General features: G+C 41.7%; 1 protein-coding gene across 1 annotated transcript in view; it reads left to right on the forward strand.

The window, feature by feature from the left end:
• Nucleotides 1-14,213, forward strand: part of LOC145398640 (2',3'-cyclic-nucleotide 3'-phosphodiesterase-like) — a 41,573-nt gene extending 27,360 nt beyond the window's left edge. Inside the window, exons 5-7 of the mRNA XM_080271444.1 lie at nucleotides 8,026-8,287; nucleotides 9,298-9,463; nucleotides 12,692-14,213. Of these exons, the coding sequence (XP_080127570.1) occupies nucleotides 8,026-8,287; nucleotides 9,298-9,463; nucleotides 12,692-13,350 (1,087 nt within the window). The 3' untranslated portion in view covers nucleotides 13,351-14,213. The remainder of the gene's footprint in view (nucleotides 1-8,025; nucleotides 8,288-9,297; nucleotides 9,464-12,691) is intronic.
• The last annotated feature ends 1,011 nt before the right edge of the window (nucleotides 14,214-15,224 follow it).

Consider the following 15,224-nt stretch of genomic DNA (forward strand, 5'->3'; position numbering starts at 1 on the left):
CTAATTGGGGCCCAAGCCACGCCGAAAAAAGCGGAATTTCAATAAAAGCGCATCCAGACTTCCTCCTGCTAAACCGGAGAGGTAGATTGAGGTGGTTTGGACATGTGGAGAGGATGGGGGATGATAGTTGGGTGAGGAAGGTGAGAAGTGTTAATATTGAGTCCAGACATGGGACGAGGTCATTAAGTGTGACCTTAGGGTTAAGGGACTGAACAGGGAGGCTGCAATGGATCGTGCAGCATGGAGAGCCGCCATTAGGTGACCAAGGCCGACACATGCAAGCATGTTGGAGCCTTTAAAAACGAAAACGAAACTACCTCTGCAGTACTGCACTGTACTGTAGATTCACTACAATAATCAAATGGTATAATATATACACTGTACTGTACACAGATGAACATGTCTATTATTTACCTTATTGTGGTGAACATAGCTGTAGTGGTCAGGCAGTCCTGACTGCTTCTGGCTTTACCGGACTTTTTCTGATATACTGTACCATATAAGAATTTAGTTCGGTAGCTCCTCGATTCCAATAAAACTGAATTCCAGTCTATTGAAGCCCTTTACATCGAGGTTTTACTGTATTGTGGAAAGTTTGTTGGGTTCCAAAGATCGTATCACAGGGTCTGGAAGTCATTGCTTGTGGTCTAGTTATTATCATTACAATAATGGATGAGTACTTATGTCAGCACTTTTACCCTAAACCCAACATTCGTCCCACAATTCTTTGTGAAGTGTATCTCAAAGGAATTTTAAAATGTTTAGATAGTGTTTGCTTGTGATTTAAAAAGGTTGAATTATGTATGAATGTTTGTGGTCCATTTCACAGAGCATAGTGTTGCTATTTTATTCTTTCATTGTTTTTGGATCTTGTCTCCCCATCCATGATGAGAACTGGGTTAGGGGTGATTGTGATCTGTAAATCTGCTCCTGACTAATATGGTCATCATTAGCAACATCCAGTCTCATATTTCTCTAAATAGATAGGAGAGTAAGGGGCTGGGGCTTGGCTACTCTCAGTCCTGACATTTAATGCCAGGATGATCAGCCTCTTTTGTTCCTGAGCGGTATTATTCAATCTAGAAATGCCAACCACCTCTGAATTGGAAACTCATACAGGCTCCATAGATTGGAGTCCTTAACCCCTTGGGGTCGGGCATTCTTTATAAAACCGACTGTCAGGAGCGTGCAATTTTCGCAAATGATAGGTGATTTTTCAAAAATCGCTTCAATGAAAACTATTAAACCTGACATAAAATCTTTATACCCAGCAAAGTACAACTCTTTAGCTTTAAAATGAGTGATGTTCCAATGTCCTGTGATTATTAATCATAGAGCAGTGACTGAGAACGTAAGATTGTCTGAGGAGAGGCTTTTTTCCCCCCCACTCACAGATGCTGAAAATAGGCCATTTTCAAAAATTTTTAGATCTATCAAAATAATGTTTACGTGTAAGAAAGTATTAACCTTTAGTTTCAAAATTAATGGTGGCCGAAGTTCCTCCAATGTTTTGTTGGGGTGTGGTGGTTGAGGGCGCACAGGTGTCTGTGAGGTTCGAGTGGTGGTGGCAAGTTGAGGAGAGTGGAAAGCAGGAGATGGACGGAGAAAAGGATGACTTTCGCAGACATTTTCCCATTGTCTCAGAGTGTCTGTTATTCTGTCTATCTAGCTATCTATTCCCAGACCCCTTAATTCTGTATGGGATGGCCAGAAACAAATCGCCTCCACGTCGCCCTGTCCCCCGCCATTTCACTGCCCTGCTCCCAACTCACACCTCTCTCTCTCATATACATCTCCACTCCATCCCTCCATCTCATCCTCGGCCTCCCCCTCCCTCTCCCCCCCTCCACCTCACTCACATACACTCTCCTCATCAGTCTCTCACCCTCCATCCTTTCCACATAGCCAAACCATCTCAGTGTGTTCCTCCTGACGCTTCCTATCACATCCACACCACAACACTCCTTTATATCCTCATTTGTCAGCCTGTCTCTCCATGTGACTGCACAGGCTCCTCTTAAATAACTCATTTCCACTGCTCTCACTCTTGACTTGCATCCTTCCAACAACGTCCAAGCTTCACTTCCATACGTTAGAGTTGGTATCACAATACTGTCGTAGTAACTTTTTCACTTCCATGCTCACTACCCTGTTACCTTATCACTGCTTTCAAGCAACCAGCAACCTTTCTTCCTTGTTGTACCCTTTCAAGCACTTCATCCCTCAAACTTCCATCCTTACTCATCACACTCCCCAAGTAATTAAACGTACTTACATTTTCCATTTCTTCACCATCCAGCCTCATTGTACATTCACTGACTTCAACTCTCTCAAAGACCATCACTTTGCTCTTCCCTACATTCACCTTTAGATTCTGTTTCTTACACACTCTCCCAAACCTATCCACCAAGCCTTGCAGCTCCCCTTCGTCTTCACTTAACAACACAGTATCATCTGCAAACAACAATACAGGGAGTTTCCAAACACTACCCTCTCTCTTTAGGGCCACTCCAACAATCACTGTCCTACCTCGTACCTCTTTTATTAACCCATCCATATACAGATTGAACAACCATGGGGACATGACACATCCCTGTTTCAACCCAACCTTCAAAGAGAAAAATTCACTCAGTTCACCATCCACATGCACTGCTGCCTTAGCACCATCATACATAATCTTCACAGCATTCAGCAACTTCCCATCTACTCCATATATTCTTAATACTTTCCACAATCCTTGTCTATCCACCCTGTCATATGCTTTCTCCATATCCATGAAGGCTGCATACAACTTCTTTCCCTTCTTTAGAAACTTTTCCACTAAAGATCTAAAAATGAATATCTGATCTAAAAGTCTCCCTGTTCTTCTCCAACTACTTCCTCTGTTATTTCCCTAACTCTGTCAATAAGTATCATACCATACACTTTTCCTATTACACTAAGAAGACAGATGCCCCTATGATTACCACACACTTCTTTTTCCCCATTTCCATTGTGCAAGGAATAATTATACCTGACTTCCAATCCTCCGGGACTATCTTCCTCCCAGGCCAATCTGCACAGCTTCCACATCCATTCTACTACTATCTCTCCCCCATGCTTCAGGGTTTCACCACACACTCCATCAATTCCTGGGGCTTTCCCCAATTTGACTTTCTTCATTGCTTCCACAACTTCTATCCTACTGATTTCTTCCTGTCTTCTTACCTCCCTCCTTCTCCCAGCCATTCCCCAGCCACTTATACTTGCATTACTTGCATTCTCTATGTTCAACAGTTCCTTAAAGTGTTCTCTTCATCTGGTCACTTTTTCTCCCTTCTCCACTAGTAATCTATGTCACGGTGGGATGTGAATTTATGAATTAATAATGCTAGATGTTACTTGAAAATAGAGACAAGGAATTGACTTGTGAAAATCAAACAGTACGTTTACTTTATGCCAGCTTACTTCGTCGATTCTCTAAAGACGAGAATTTATAAACTCTCTCAACAGTACACAACAGAGACTGATTACTCACGAGTGCTGTTTGTAGTACTGTTAGTCTCTCGAGAAAGTGACTCCACCCCTGACAGTCAATAACTAATGCTAATAATAATAAACAGGTTCTTGCTGATGCAAACTCCTGGCTGGCACAATGGATTTCAGTTTGATTCAACAGAACTGGCCTAAGTACCAGTTATGAATGTAGTAAAGAGTTTGTGCAAACTTGGTGCGGCAACTAAAATAAGCTTAATGTGGAGAAATAAAACACGAGTTTAATTACATTAAGTTCAAAGAGAAGAATGTAAATTTATTGATTACAATGAAATAAATTTACATTATATGAATCTCAAAAATGAATTCAAAATAACAAGGAGAATACACTCACTTGCTTATTCAAAAGCTAAACACACTTAAGCCTAGAAAAACGAACTGAAATACTGGTCAGTGGAGGGGAGCCAAACAAGAAGTCTGGGCGCCTTTGATGAACATCAAACGCTGCTATTCGCTAAGCCCACTTCGCCAATTCACCGTCTAGGTGGAGATTCAGGAACTCGCTGTACAATAGAGGCACTGCTTTACGCTGGGCACAAACGGTCCTACCGTCGAGGCGACTCAAAGCTGACTAAATTCAAACAGTTGAAAGAGGTAGGGGCTGGCCGTGTTTGCCGGAAGTAGGGCGTGGCCTAACTTCAGCGGTCAATGGAAAGAAAGTGAACGATATAGGCTCACAATAAATAACTCAGTGAAAGCACTAATGTCGTGGATAAGAATGGTCACTTGTGAAACAGTGACAAATGTTCTGAAAACCATCCTGATCGGAGTGAATACAAGGACGGTTGAACTGAGTGATGCCCAGTGGGAATTCCACTAGAATTCGTGGTTTTCTTACCAAAGTGCAATGTCACGAATTTATAAATATGCTTGCGTGAATTCGTGACAATCTACCATTTTTATCTTTCACTCCCCTACTAACTTCACTGCCACCCTGTCTTACTCTCTTCACCTCTTTCCAGAACATTTTCTTACAGTCCCTCCACTTTACACTCAGATTCCTTCCAAATTCCTCATCCACTCTCTTCTTACTCTCTCTTGCTAATATTTTGACCTCTGTTATTCACTTACGTAATTATTCTTTTGCTCTGGTTTCCAGTATCTAAGTTATTTTACATTTTCATCATCTAATCAAGTGTTGCCCCATGAGGAACGTAGGAGCCCGGAGCTAGGGAAGTTGATCCCGACATTTAAAATGAGAGTGACCAGTCTCAGTCATCCCTGAATGGCATTATGCAAGTGTTAAGCCCCAACCATCCCTTGGATATAAACCTGCATCTGTTCAATCTGCCTGGAGCACCTTAATTACCAACTAAACCACCAGGCACCATAATAAGGTGATATGGTTACCACCCAGTATGGTAAATGGTTTTTGGCTTTGTGGTGTACAAGAAACCATTTGGCTTGTCACTCAGTGTAGAGTCACCCGTAGACAGAAAGAAGAGGAAATATATCTTGTATGTAGTCGTGCACACTATCATCTTATATACTACATTTTATTTGCACATCATTTTATACTTCAATATGATTCCTTTGTGTGGAATTCCCTGAAGCAGGGCATACACAGAGCCACACGACACTCAGGGCACCATGTTGTCTCGTCCTTCCTCCTTTCCCTCATCCTTGACATTGCTTCTGTTCTTTTCTGCTTCCTTTTGTTTCCTCGCCAGGAATGTAGTCTGGGAAATTACGTGAAATATAATCTTGTTGTTTTAACCTGCCTGCTGTTTGCTCAGCAACTTCCTTCTTTGGTGATCCAAGAGGCCGTACAGTTCCATACTTTTCCAAAATTTCAGTGATTACAGCTTTGAAGAAGTTGCAAAGTGACCTGTTGATGCCTGTTCTCATCAGTCAAAGGTTATATGAGTTGAGCATGGTGATGTCAGTATGGTGCAAAAATGTCTTCTTTTACCATTTGCAACATTTCCTGACACACTTGATTGAACCTGCATTCATGTCTGATTTTTCCACAAGCTGCATGCTGATATTAGAGTCTATGACAGCATCAGGTTTCTTTATAGTTTCATCAGTGCGACAGATTTTTTTTCCGCTGTCCTTCAGCATTCCTGTTTGGGCTGTTGTCAGGATATTTACAGGCCTCTTTTCATGTCAACATATTGCTAACATTTTGTCAGCTTTCTTCATCATTGTGTCACCAGGGGCAATGTTGGGAAAAGCAGGCCAGTTCCTCCTGTTAGCTTGTACTGTGCCACAGGAGCCAATGTTCTGTTCCAGGAGGAACTTTGACAGGGCTGGTGCTTTGTAACAGTTATTAGTGTATAATATGTGGTTTCCTCCAAAGTGACTGAGAAACACTTTCACAACAGCACCAGAGAAACCATGGGGATTATTTTGGGGGATGTCCATGTCTGTTGCCATATACACAGCCAAGTCCAGCGTGTACCCTGTCTCGTAATTGCACAGCACAAAAAATTTTATCCCAAATCTGTGGCGTTGTGAAGGGATGTGCTGTCCGAAGGAGAGCCGCCCTCTGAACAGTACTGTATGAGCAATTCATCAACAACTAATTTTTGGAAAGGTCCCCAAAAGCTCACAAATATTTCCTTCAACATAATATCATCTTAATCTTTCATAACTTGTCTGTTTGTGATGAGTCATTGTTTTCAACAAAATGTAGGTGACTGAGGATATCCAAGAACCTGTCTGGGCATGTATTTACTAAAAGTTGGAGGAAAAGTAACATCACTTGTTGCCTAGTACTCCTGAATTACGTGTTTTTTTATGTGTGCCATCAGTAGCAACAGTAAAAAACACCCTCATTTCTTCAGTGGTTACAGCTTTCCACCTCGCCATTTTAAGAGATTTTCTAACCTGCCTTCCCATCTGCTGTCCCATGCAGAAGGTATGATATTTATTGGTCTCATTTGTCAGCAGCATCATCACATCATCATCAAAGAATGCCTGCAAATAGTTCAGAGGTGTACCATTCTGATCACTTGAAAATTCAGGCTGTATACTGTACCTTTATTTGTATGGCCAAATTCAGGCACATCAGGTGTAAATTTACTTACATCTTTCCATGCAAAAGCATCCAATATTTCTTGCTTTGGAAGTGGAGGTGATGGCACACATTGTGGTGAGATAGAGTGAGGTGGTGGTGCGTCATGCCTTGGTTGTCCTTGGTGATGCAGCCTACCCCCACATGCCTGCATGCATACACTACAACACCTGCCATGTCTACCACGCTTGGTTCCTCTACCACGAACTTATGGGGGTGATGGAGGAGGTGCTGGCGGTGAGGCCAGAGGTGGGGAAGGTGGGAGAGGTGAGGAGGGTAATGAAACATCACTCACCTCATGAGTAACATTCTCGATTTCCACACAACTAACATCGTCTTTGTTTCATCACAAGAACTGTCTGAATCAAATTCTACAGCACTCAGATCTTGTAATTGTCAACCTGTTGCACTGTCTGATAAACCACAAGTGCATTTTCTTGGTGTAGAGGTCCATGGCATGCCACGAGATGTGCTAGAAACTGCATGTGTGGGGTACGAGGAAGGAGCGTCACCCTTCATTGTTATGGACGACACAAGACTGAGAGGGGTAGGGTAGGATATGCAGCGAATGGTGGGAATGACGCAGCAGATTCCCTAGTTGTTGATGTAACTCAGTGGCGCTCGTGTTTAAATCAATGGCGTGCAACGTTCTAGAACGGACCGACATCCCCATGACACACATTCCAGAACTAGGATGGACTTTTAGGGGTTAACCCACTTGATCACCAGGACTCAGTTAGGTACCATATTACCAACCATGTAATGCACACCAGTGTATAATGTGCACCGTGATACGGCAAGGGATATTCAAGAGAAAAAAAAGTACTCAGTTTAATTTATTATTTATTCATATTTAACATCCACCAATCAGTTGTGCAGGAAAATAATTTTGCATTAAATTATTTAAAGTGGAATTACCGGTATATACCGATGCATATCTTTTACCGCCACCTTGCTTTTGTCTGTCAGGCAGTCAGCTGAGTTTTGTTTGCAATTTACCATTGCATTTGGCATGGCACAATTGCTCTGTGTGTGTGCATATCTAACCTACAGAATGCTTAGTTTTTTATTATGTATTTATGGTAATGCACACTCATCTAAGTCTGCATTAGTGAAATCTGAATTAATAATTGGTAAGGCCATTGAGTGATTGGTTTCTGGCTGTTGGTGGTCTTGGCCTTTATATTTTGTTATTTTCCCCATTTTGGCGAACAGGGTTTTGTAGGTACCAGTCACCTCAATGTGTAGGCCTACCCCATACCATGACCTTCATGGTATAATGTGCAGGGTGATTTTTTAAGCAGATTTTTACGGGAAAATGTGTATTATATGGTGGGAAATATGGTGTATGGTTATCAGTGACTCTATTCTTTTTATTAAATGATTAGTGATAGAGACTGAGATAAGAATTCTTCATTTATATGTGTACATGTGCATGATGTTGTGTACAACATTCCCTTTCTTACTGTCAGATACCAGTTTGAACCTGAGAAACTGAAGGAAGCCCATGAGTTCTGCCAGCAGCAGGCAAGAGATGCAGCAGAGAATAAGAACATTATTGTTATTGATAACACTAATGTTCGCAACTGGGAAATGAAATTTTATCTGCAGTTGGCCAAAGAGTTTCACTATATTCCATTGGTTTTAGAGCCTCAGACCCCCTGGGCACGGGACCCCCGGGAACTTGCAGTAAGGAATCAGCATGACGTACCAGAGGACATACTTCGTAAAAAGGTAGAAATTTTTATCCAGGCTGTTTTCTTCATGACAAAACAAGTCTTTGTTGTATGACACATCTTTGAGTTTTTGCAGTTAATTACAGAGTATTGCCCATTAAATCTCGATTGCTACCTCTAAATCTGATTTGCCAGTTTCCCCTAATGTATATACTGTACTGGTTGCACTAGTTGTATGGTATCTTGGAATATATCCCTGACATAGAACAAGGACAACCTGTACTGATATCACACTCTCAGGTATTGTATCATTGCACAGTTGCTTACAGTCACATATGTAAGATTCATGAACATCACCATACCCGAATAGTATACAGTGCAGCCACGTTATGCGATAGGGTTGCGTCAAGCAAAGACCTAGTACACAATGAAATATCGCATAACGAAGTCGATATAACTTGGGTTCAGTGGGGGTTAGGGAGGGTGGCCTCGACTGCGAAGTTGAAAATGACCTAAAAAAAAAAACTCTGCCACCCACCTGAAGTTTGTCCTGTGCCATTATGAGTTGTCACCAAGGGTTCCCCCTCCCTGACCCTCCACAATGGGGGACAGTTGGAGGATCTGGATGACCACTCCACACACAAAGTTATGGTATCACTTCACATCACACACTGTACTATTTGTCAAGTATTAGCACTGTTATTTGGCGATAACAGTGGTATTTCAGTGGCCTTTCATGCACAATATAGAACGAAAGGCAACGATTACAGTCAATGTAAACACTAGGCGGCCATTTTGGCTTGCGTGCATCACAGTGTTCGCTCGAGATTCTTGGAGGTAGCCATCGAAAATATTGTTGTAGCAAAATTGCAGTTAATTGTTTCACATTGTACTGAGAGAGGGTATAACCTTGTAATTATCTTTGTAGTGGTTTATCACATAACTAGGCATCGTATAACGAGGCTGCACTGTAATACTTTACACTATTAACAAAGAAATTATATATCAGAACAAAAGTGTTGCTCTGCTGCAAATTAATGTTTTTTTTTTCTTACATTCCTTTTACAGCTAAAATCATACCAGCCTGTACAAATTATGTATTATGGATGGTTCCTGAATGAAATGGACTCTGAGAATGTATTAATGAAAGCTAAAAATTGGCTGTATGAAGCTATGAATGTTGATCAGTTTGCAAAGGACCTGATCTACCGGTTGAATCTTTCTAGTCCTCAAGGTATGTTGGACGTTTAGTCTTTATTTCTTAAGCCTTAATGGTTAGAAGTTAGTAATTTTCTGAATACATAATATTTTCAGTAATCATCTTCATCATTTTCAGTAATTATAATGAGAAGATGTGGTAATTTATGCATTTATGCTGATAGATTCAGGTGTACCCAACTCCTGACACTTGTTCACACAGCCCCAAGACTTTCACATCAGTATGGTTACCCTTTCATGTGTTCTTTTTCACTGTTCCCAGACTCCTTACATTCCAAAACAACTCTGTTTCCATTCTTTCAGTTTAATTTCATCTTAGCCATTGATTATGTCCTGTTGCCTTTCCATCAGCATTACATCTGTGCACATTGATGCCCCTTTCTAAGTCTCAGAGGATTTCTGTAGAGGCTCAACTCTATTTGCTTCATTCTTTTTGGAAAGCTAACACTACTAGGAGGAGAGGGTTGGCATATCACTCCTGTTCCTTTTAGTTATGTACAGTACAATGTTAGGGAATATGTGAGGGAGGGATGATTTTTTTCCCCTTATCTACGGGGAATATGATCTTAGATTCCTTATGTAAATAAGGTTATGTGTATGTGTAGTGCGGTATTGTAGTTTGAACCTAGAGGTTGACTGCATGATTGTGGTCAAACGCTCTGCCAGAAGGTGTTAAAAAGGCCACTTACAAGTAGTGGGTCTTGTGCCCAGCTCCGTTATGATGGTAGTACTTCCTAGGAGTGATGATAGCTAGGGAGCTCCCAGCTGTTGTATCATTTGCCTATGAAGCACGTGTAGTTGGTCCATTACAACTGGTACTGTATTGGAAAGTAAGGCAACATACCATGCTGACATGGGTCAACTTCTTTTACCCCCGGGCTTCATAGCATCCATTAGCATTCCTTTCAAGCTCCCTGACCCAGACTTTCACACTTATACCTGTGTTTAGAGCATTGGGTAGGGGTGGGTCACTTCTTCTTCATTCCCCCCTGCCCCTCAAGCGTTGGCCTTGGTCACCTAATGGCGGCTCTCCATGCTGCTCAATCTCAGGCGGCCTCCCTATTCCCTGAGGTCACACTCTTTGACCATTTCCCAGTATTTTTTGGTTTGCCTCTCACAACCCCAGTTGCATCAATCACACCTCTCACTTTCTGCACCCAGTTGTCATCCCCCATCCTCTCCACATGCCCAAATCATCTCAATCTATCCCTCCTCATCACAACACCAATACACTTCAGTCCCATCCTTCCTCTCAACTCTTCCATCATAAACCTGGACCCCCCAGGCCTGGCATTCAAGGATGCATTGCACATCCACCTATCTATTTCTTGCCAGATGCCTTAAGCCTGTAAGGGGTGGCCACAAACAAATCGCCTCCATGTTGCCCTGTACCCTGCCATTTCACTGCCCTGCTCCCAGCTCACACACCCCTCTATCATCTACCTCTCCACTCCATCCCTCCATCTCATCCTTTGCCTCCCCCATTCTCTCCCCTCTCTGCCTCACTCACATACACTCTCGTCATCAGTCTCTCACTCTCTATCCTATCCACATGGCCAACTGCCTCAGTGTGTTTCTCCTAATGCTTTCTATCACATCCACATCCACAAAACAACGCTTCTTCATTTCCTCATTTGTCAGTCTGTCTCTCCATGTGACTCCACATGCGCCTTTCATAATTATATGGTAACTCATTTCCACTGTTCTCTCTCTTTGACTTGTGTCTTTCAACAAGGTCCAAGCTTCACATCCATATGTTAGAGTTGATATCACAATACAGTAGTGTCATGCAGCAACTTTTCACTTCCATGCTCACTTCCCTGTTTCTTATCACTGCTTTCAAAGAACCAGCAACCTTTCTTCCTTGTAACTTTTCAAGCACTTCACCCTCTAAACTTCCATCCTTACTCATCCCACCACCCAAGTACTTACATGCACTCACATTTTCCATTTCCTCCTCATCCAGCCTCACTGTACTTTCAGTGACTTCATTTCTCTCGAAGACCATAATTTTACTCATCCTTACATTAACCTTTAGATACATTCACCTTCAGATTCCGTTTCTTACACACTCCCAAACTCATCCACCAAGCCTTGCAGCTCCCCTTTGTCTTCACTCAACAACACAGTATCATCTGCAAACAACAGTACAGGGCGTTTCCAAACACTGCCATCTCTCATTAGGGCCTTTCCAACATCCACTGCCCGACCTTTTATAACCCCTTCCATATACAGACAACCATAGAGACATGACACATCCCTGTTTCAGTCCAACCTTCAGATAGAAAATTCGCACATTTAGTTGTCCACATGCACTGCAGCCATAGCACCATCATACATACTCTTAACAGCATTCAACAACTTACCATTTATTCCTTATATTCTTAACACTTTGCACATTCCTTGTCTGTCCAGCCTGTCATATGCTTTCTCCAAATCCATGAAGGCTGCATACAACTTCTTTCCCTTCTCTAGAAACTTTTCCACTAAAGATCTAAGAATGAATATCTGATCTGCATAGCATCTTCCCTTCCTAAAACCTCACTGTTCTTATCCAACTAGTTCCTGTGCTATTTGCCTAACTCTGTCAATAAGTATCCTACCATATACTTTTCTTACTACACTAAGAAGACAGATGCCCCTATGATTACCACACACTTCTTTTTCCCCTTTTCCTTTGTATGGGGGAATAATAACCTGACTTCCAATCCTCCAGGACTCTACCTTCTTCCCAGGTCAATTTGCACGTCTTCCACATTTACTCTACAGCTATCTCTCCCCCATGCTTCAGCATTTCCTCACACACTCCATCAATTCCTTGGGCTTTCCCCTTTTTGACTAATCATTGTTATTTCTGTATGTTTGAGCCTATGAATATCCTCTTCCTTTACTGCCCAGGTCTCACTACCATACAGCATTACATTCCAAATACATTCCGCATACAAAGATCCCTAAGCATGGAGGGGGAGCCCTGTCAACATCAGGAGAGACAACAGCTCCCTGAACTTCTAACCACTTCTCGCTCTAGCCACAGTGCTCGCTCCAACCCAGACTCCAGCACAAAAACCTGTCTCCCAAATAACAAAACTCTTCCACACACTCAAGAGACTCACCAGCAAGTTAGCTAGGTTTGCTGCACTGGTATATACTATGCCATGATTATTTTATTTCTAATTTTCATCATGATTTAACAGTATTACCAGGAGCCTATGACTGGTATCGTCATGTAATATATCAATTTCAGATCTCTTTCGTATTTATTCAAGAGACACTTACCGTGATGGTGGCAGTATCCTACACTGTACTGCCAAGTTCACTGGGCGTGGCAAAGTGATGGGGGCAGCAGAGTATATGGACAGTGCTGTTGTCAAAAGTGCCATGGGTAAATGCTTCACACTTAATATCATCGGCTTCATCATCACACCCAGAACTTTTGGCGCACGTCTCAGACTAACCACAAGCCAGCTGGAACTTTGGGGCAACGATGATAATGAAAAACCACCACCAGTACATCAGCCTACTATAGTGAACAGTGTAGACAGTACATCTCATAACACAGATGACAGTGCCTTTGGGATGCAAATACCACAGTCACCATGTAAATTAACTACATTAGAAGTGAGTTGTGAGGAGAGCAGTGATCGGTTCCACCCCACTTCAGGCAAGGGTAGTCGGGCCCACATTACACTAGCGTGTGCACCAGGTGTTAAGCCAGTCACCACAGGATTTGATACCATAAGGGTTGTCCAGCGGGAGCAGGAGGCGTTGATGATGCCTGATGATGCTGTTGAGACGTACCAATTGCCTGGTGGTGTAATGAGGAGTTATGGGGAAGGACTGTGGACAATTTACCCAGACAGAGTGCTGCAGGTCAGCTCAATGTTTTCAGCATTTTATGTGTGATTCAGAAATGGTATGGCAGTTGTCATTATCTCCATTTTCATCACAGTGATCAAAGTACAATATTGCAGTATTGTATAATCATTTCATTTTATTCATTGATTTTTATAACACAGTTTGTTATAATATTGTACAATGTTATGTTTTATAGCCTATTATTGTATATAGTTTGTACTGCATTTTATATTTTAATATTTGTACATAAGAAGCCTTTCTACAAGTACTCCTGTTCATTTTAGTCTTCTATAATTTGAGTGTTTTAGTTTCACCATACTCCACTGCAGCCACTTCTGGGAGTGACAGTATATTTAAGTTACCTGTATGTCCAAAAGTTGCTGTGCATTTCTTCCTGCACTTTCAGTAGTATTAATGTTATACCTGCATAGTCAAGAGTGATGCTAGGCTTATGGATCAGATACAATAGCAGTAAAGAACCGTTGAGCTTGCATCAAGGTACTAAATCCTGTTCTCTCCATCCTTCCATCATCTAATCCTTTACTGTGCCATCAGGAGCATAGGGACCCAGAGCTTGGCTACTCAGTACAGTACAGGCGTTGAGGAAAAGGTGACCAGTCGCTTAAAAATTATGATAAATTGGACGACATTCATTTATACTTTGGGTTAGACAGCATGTTTGATAAGTCTCTGATTTTGCCTGCAGGTCCTATATGCCACCCCAAAAGGTAATATAGTTTTGGCATTGTTAATGTTTTTTTCCCCACTGTGTACTGTATAATGAATAACATACTTATGTTATTTTTGAATGAATTTATTCAGTTTCATCACTTCAGTTTCCTTTATATTTTAATGCAAACCATGATGTGGCTGTCAGCCCATCATTCTTACTGGCAGGTGATGTTATTCAGTTTACAGGCCAGATTGTGAGAGGAACAAACATTTGATCCTCCATCAGTGGGTATCTGTTACAGTCTGTAGGCTTGTTAGTACAGCCAGCATTCTGGGGACTGGAATGATGTGTGAATGATTTCTCTAGGCATACTGCTGACGGTTTTCCCTTTTTTATACTTAATACTTTGTTTCTTGATCCTGCCTCACCCCATCATTAGCTGGAGTAAAAGGTCAGGATTATTATGATGGCAGTTATTAAGTTGGTATGATGGTCGTGGTATACAATACTTGAGAAATATATTGGCGATATTGGCAGGCAACATTGAGGGAAACCTTTGTGATTAAAAGGGTAAGGTGCATTGCCTGGAAAGTGTACCAAACATGTACTTGCCTACCAGAGGTAAATTACCTATTCTTGGGAGAAGCAGCACCTCGATGGCAATTTAGTCGTATTCGGGCTCTCTACACATACATTTATCAGGTCTGTTGTATCCTCTGCATATCGGTTATAATCCCTGTTGTTCCTTACTGAACAAAAGTCTTATCTAATACTGTACTATGACCTTGTCAGTAAACATCTTTGTTTCTCATACTCCCTTTACATATGTTTGATATTTTTCTTGCCTAGTTGATGCTGAGAGTCAGATTCTTGTCAAAAAGTTAAAACATTAATTTAAATCATGCTGAACTGGGCTAGTGTGTGTTAAGAGAAACCAAAGATATAGCTGACAACAGACTGCCACTGTACTTGTGTTTGATATCAGATTACAGTTATCAGTTTGTAAGCAAGTAAATGTCATCAAGAATTACTGTACTTTGTGTGCAATACCAAGTGGTAAGTGGTGGCGACCATCATCCACTCACTTAATAGAGTGCTGTCTAGTTCATCCTTAGGGTACTCCAGACTGAGTGACAAGTCTAATGGTTTCCTGTAACCCAGGAAGACATTTACAGTGCTGGGTGATAACCATATAACCAAATAATGGGGTAATGTGTAGACTTTTCTGGTGTCCCTCCCTAACTGGATG

This window comes from Coenobita brevimanus, chromosome 46 (genome assembly GCF_032717465.1).
Source record: "Coenobita brevimanus isolate Jiangsu-jjx chromosome 46, ASM3271746v2, whole genome shotgun sequence".
In the NCBI taxonomy this organism is placed as follows: Eukaryota; Metazoa; Arthropoda; class Malacostraca; order Decapoda; family Coenobitidae; genus Coenobita; species Coenobita brevimanus.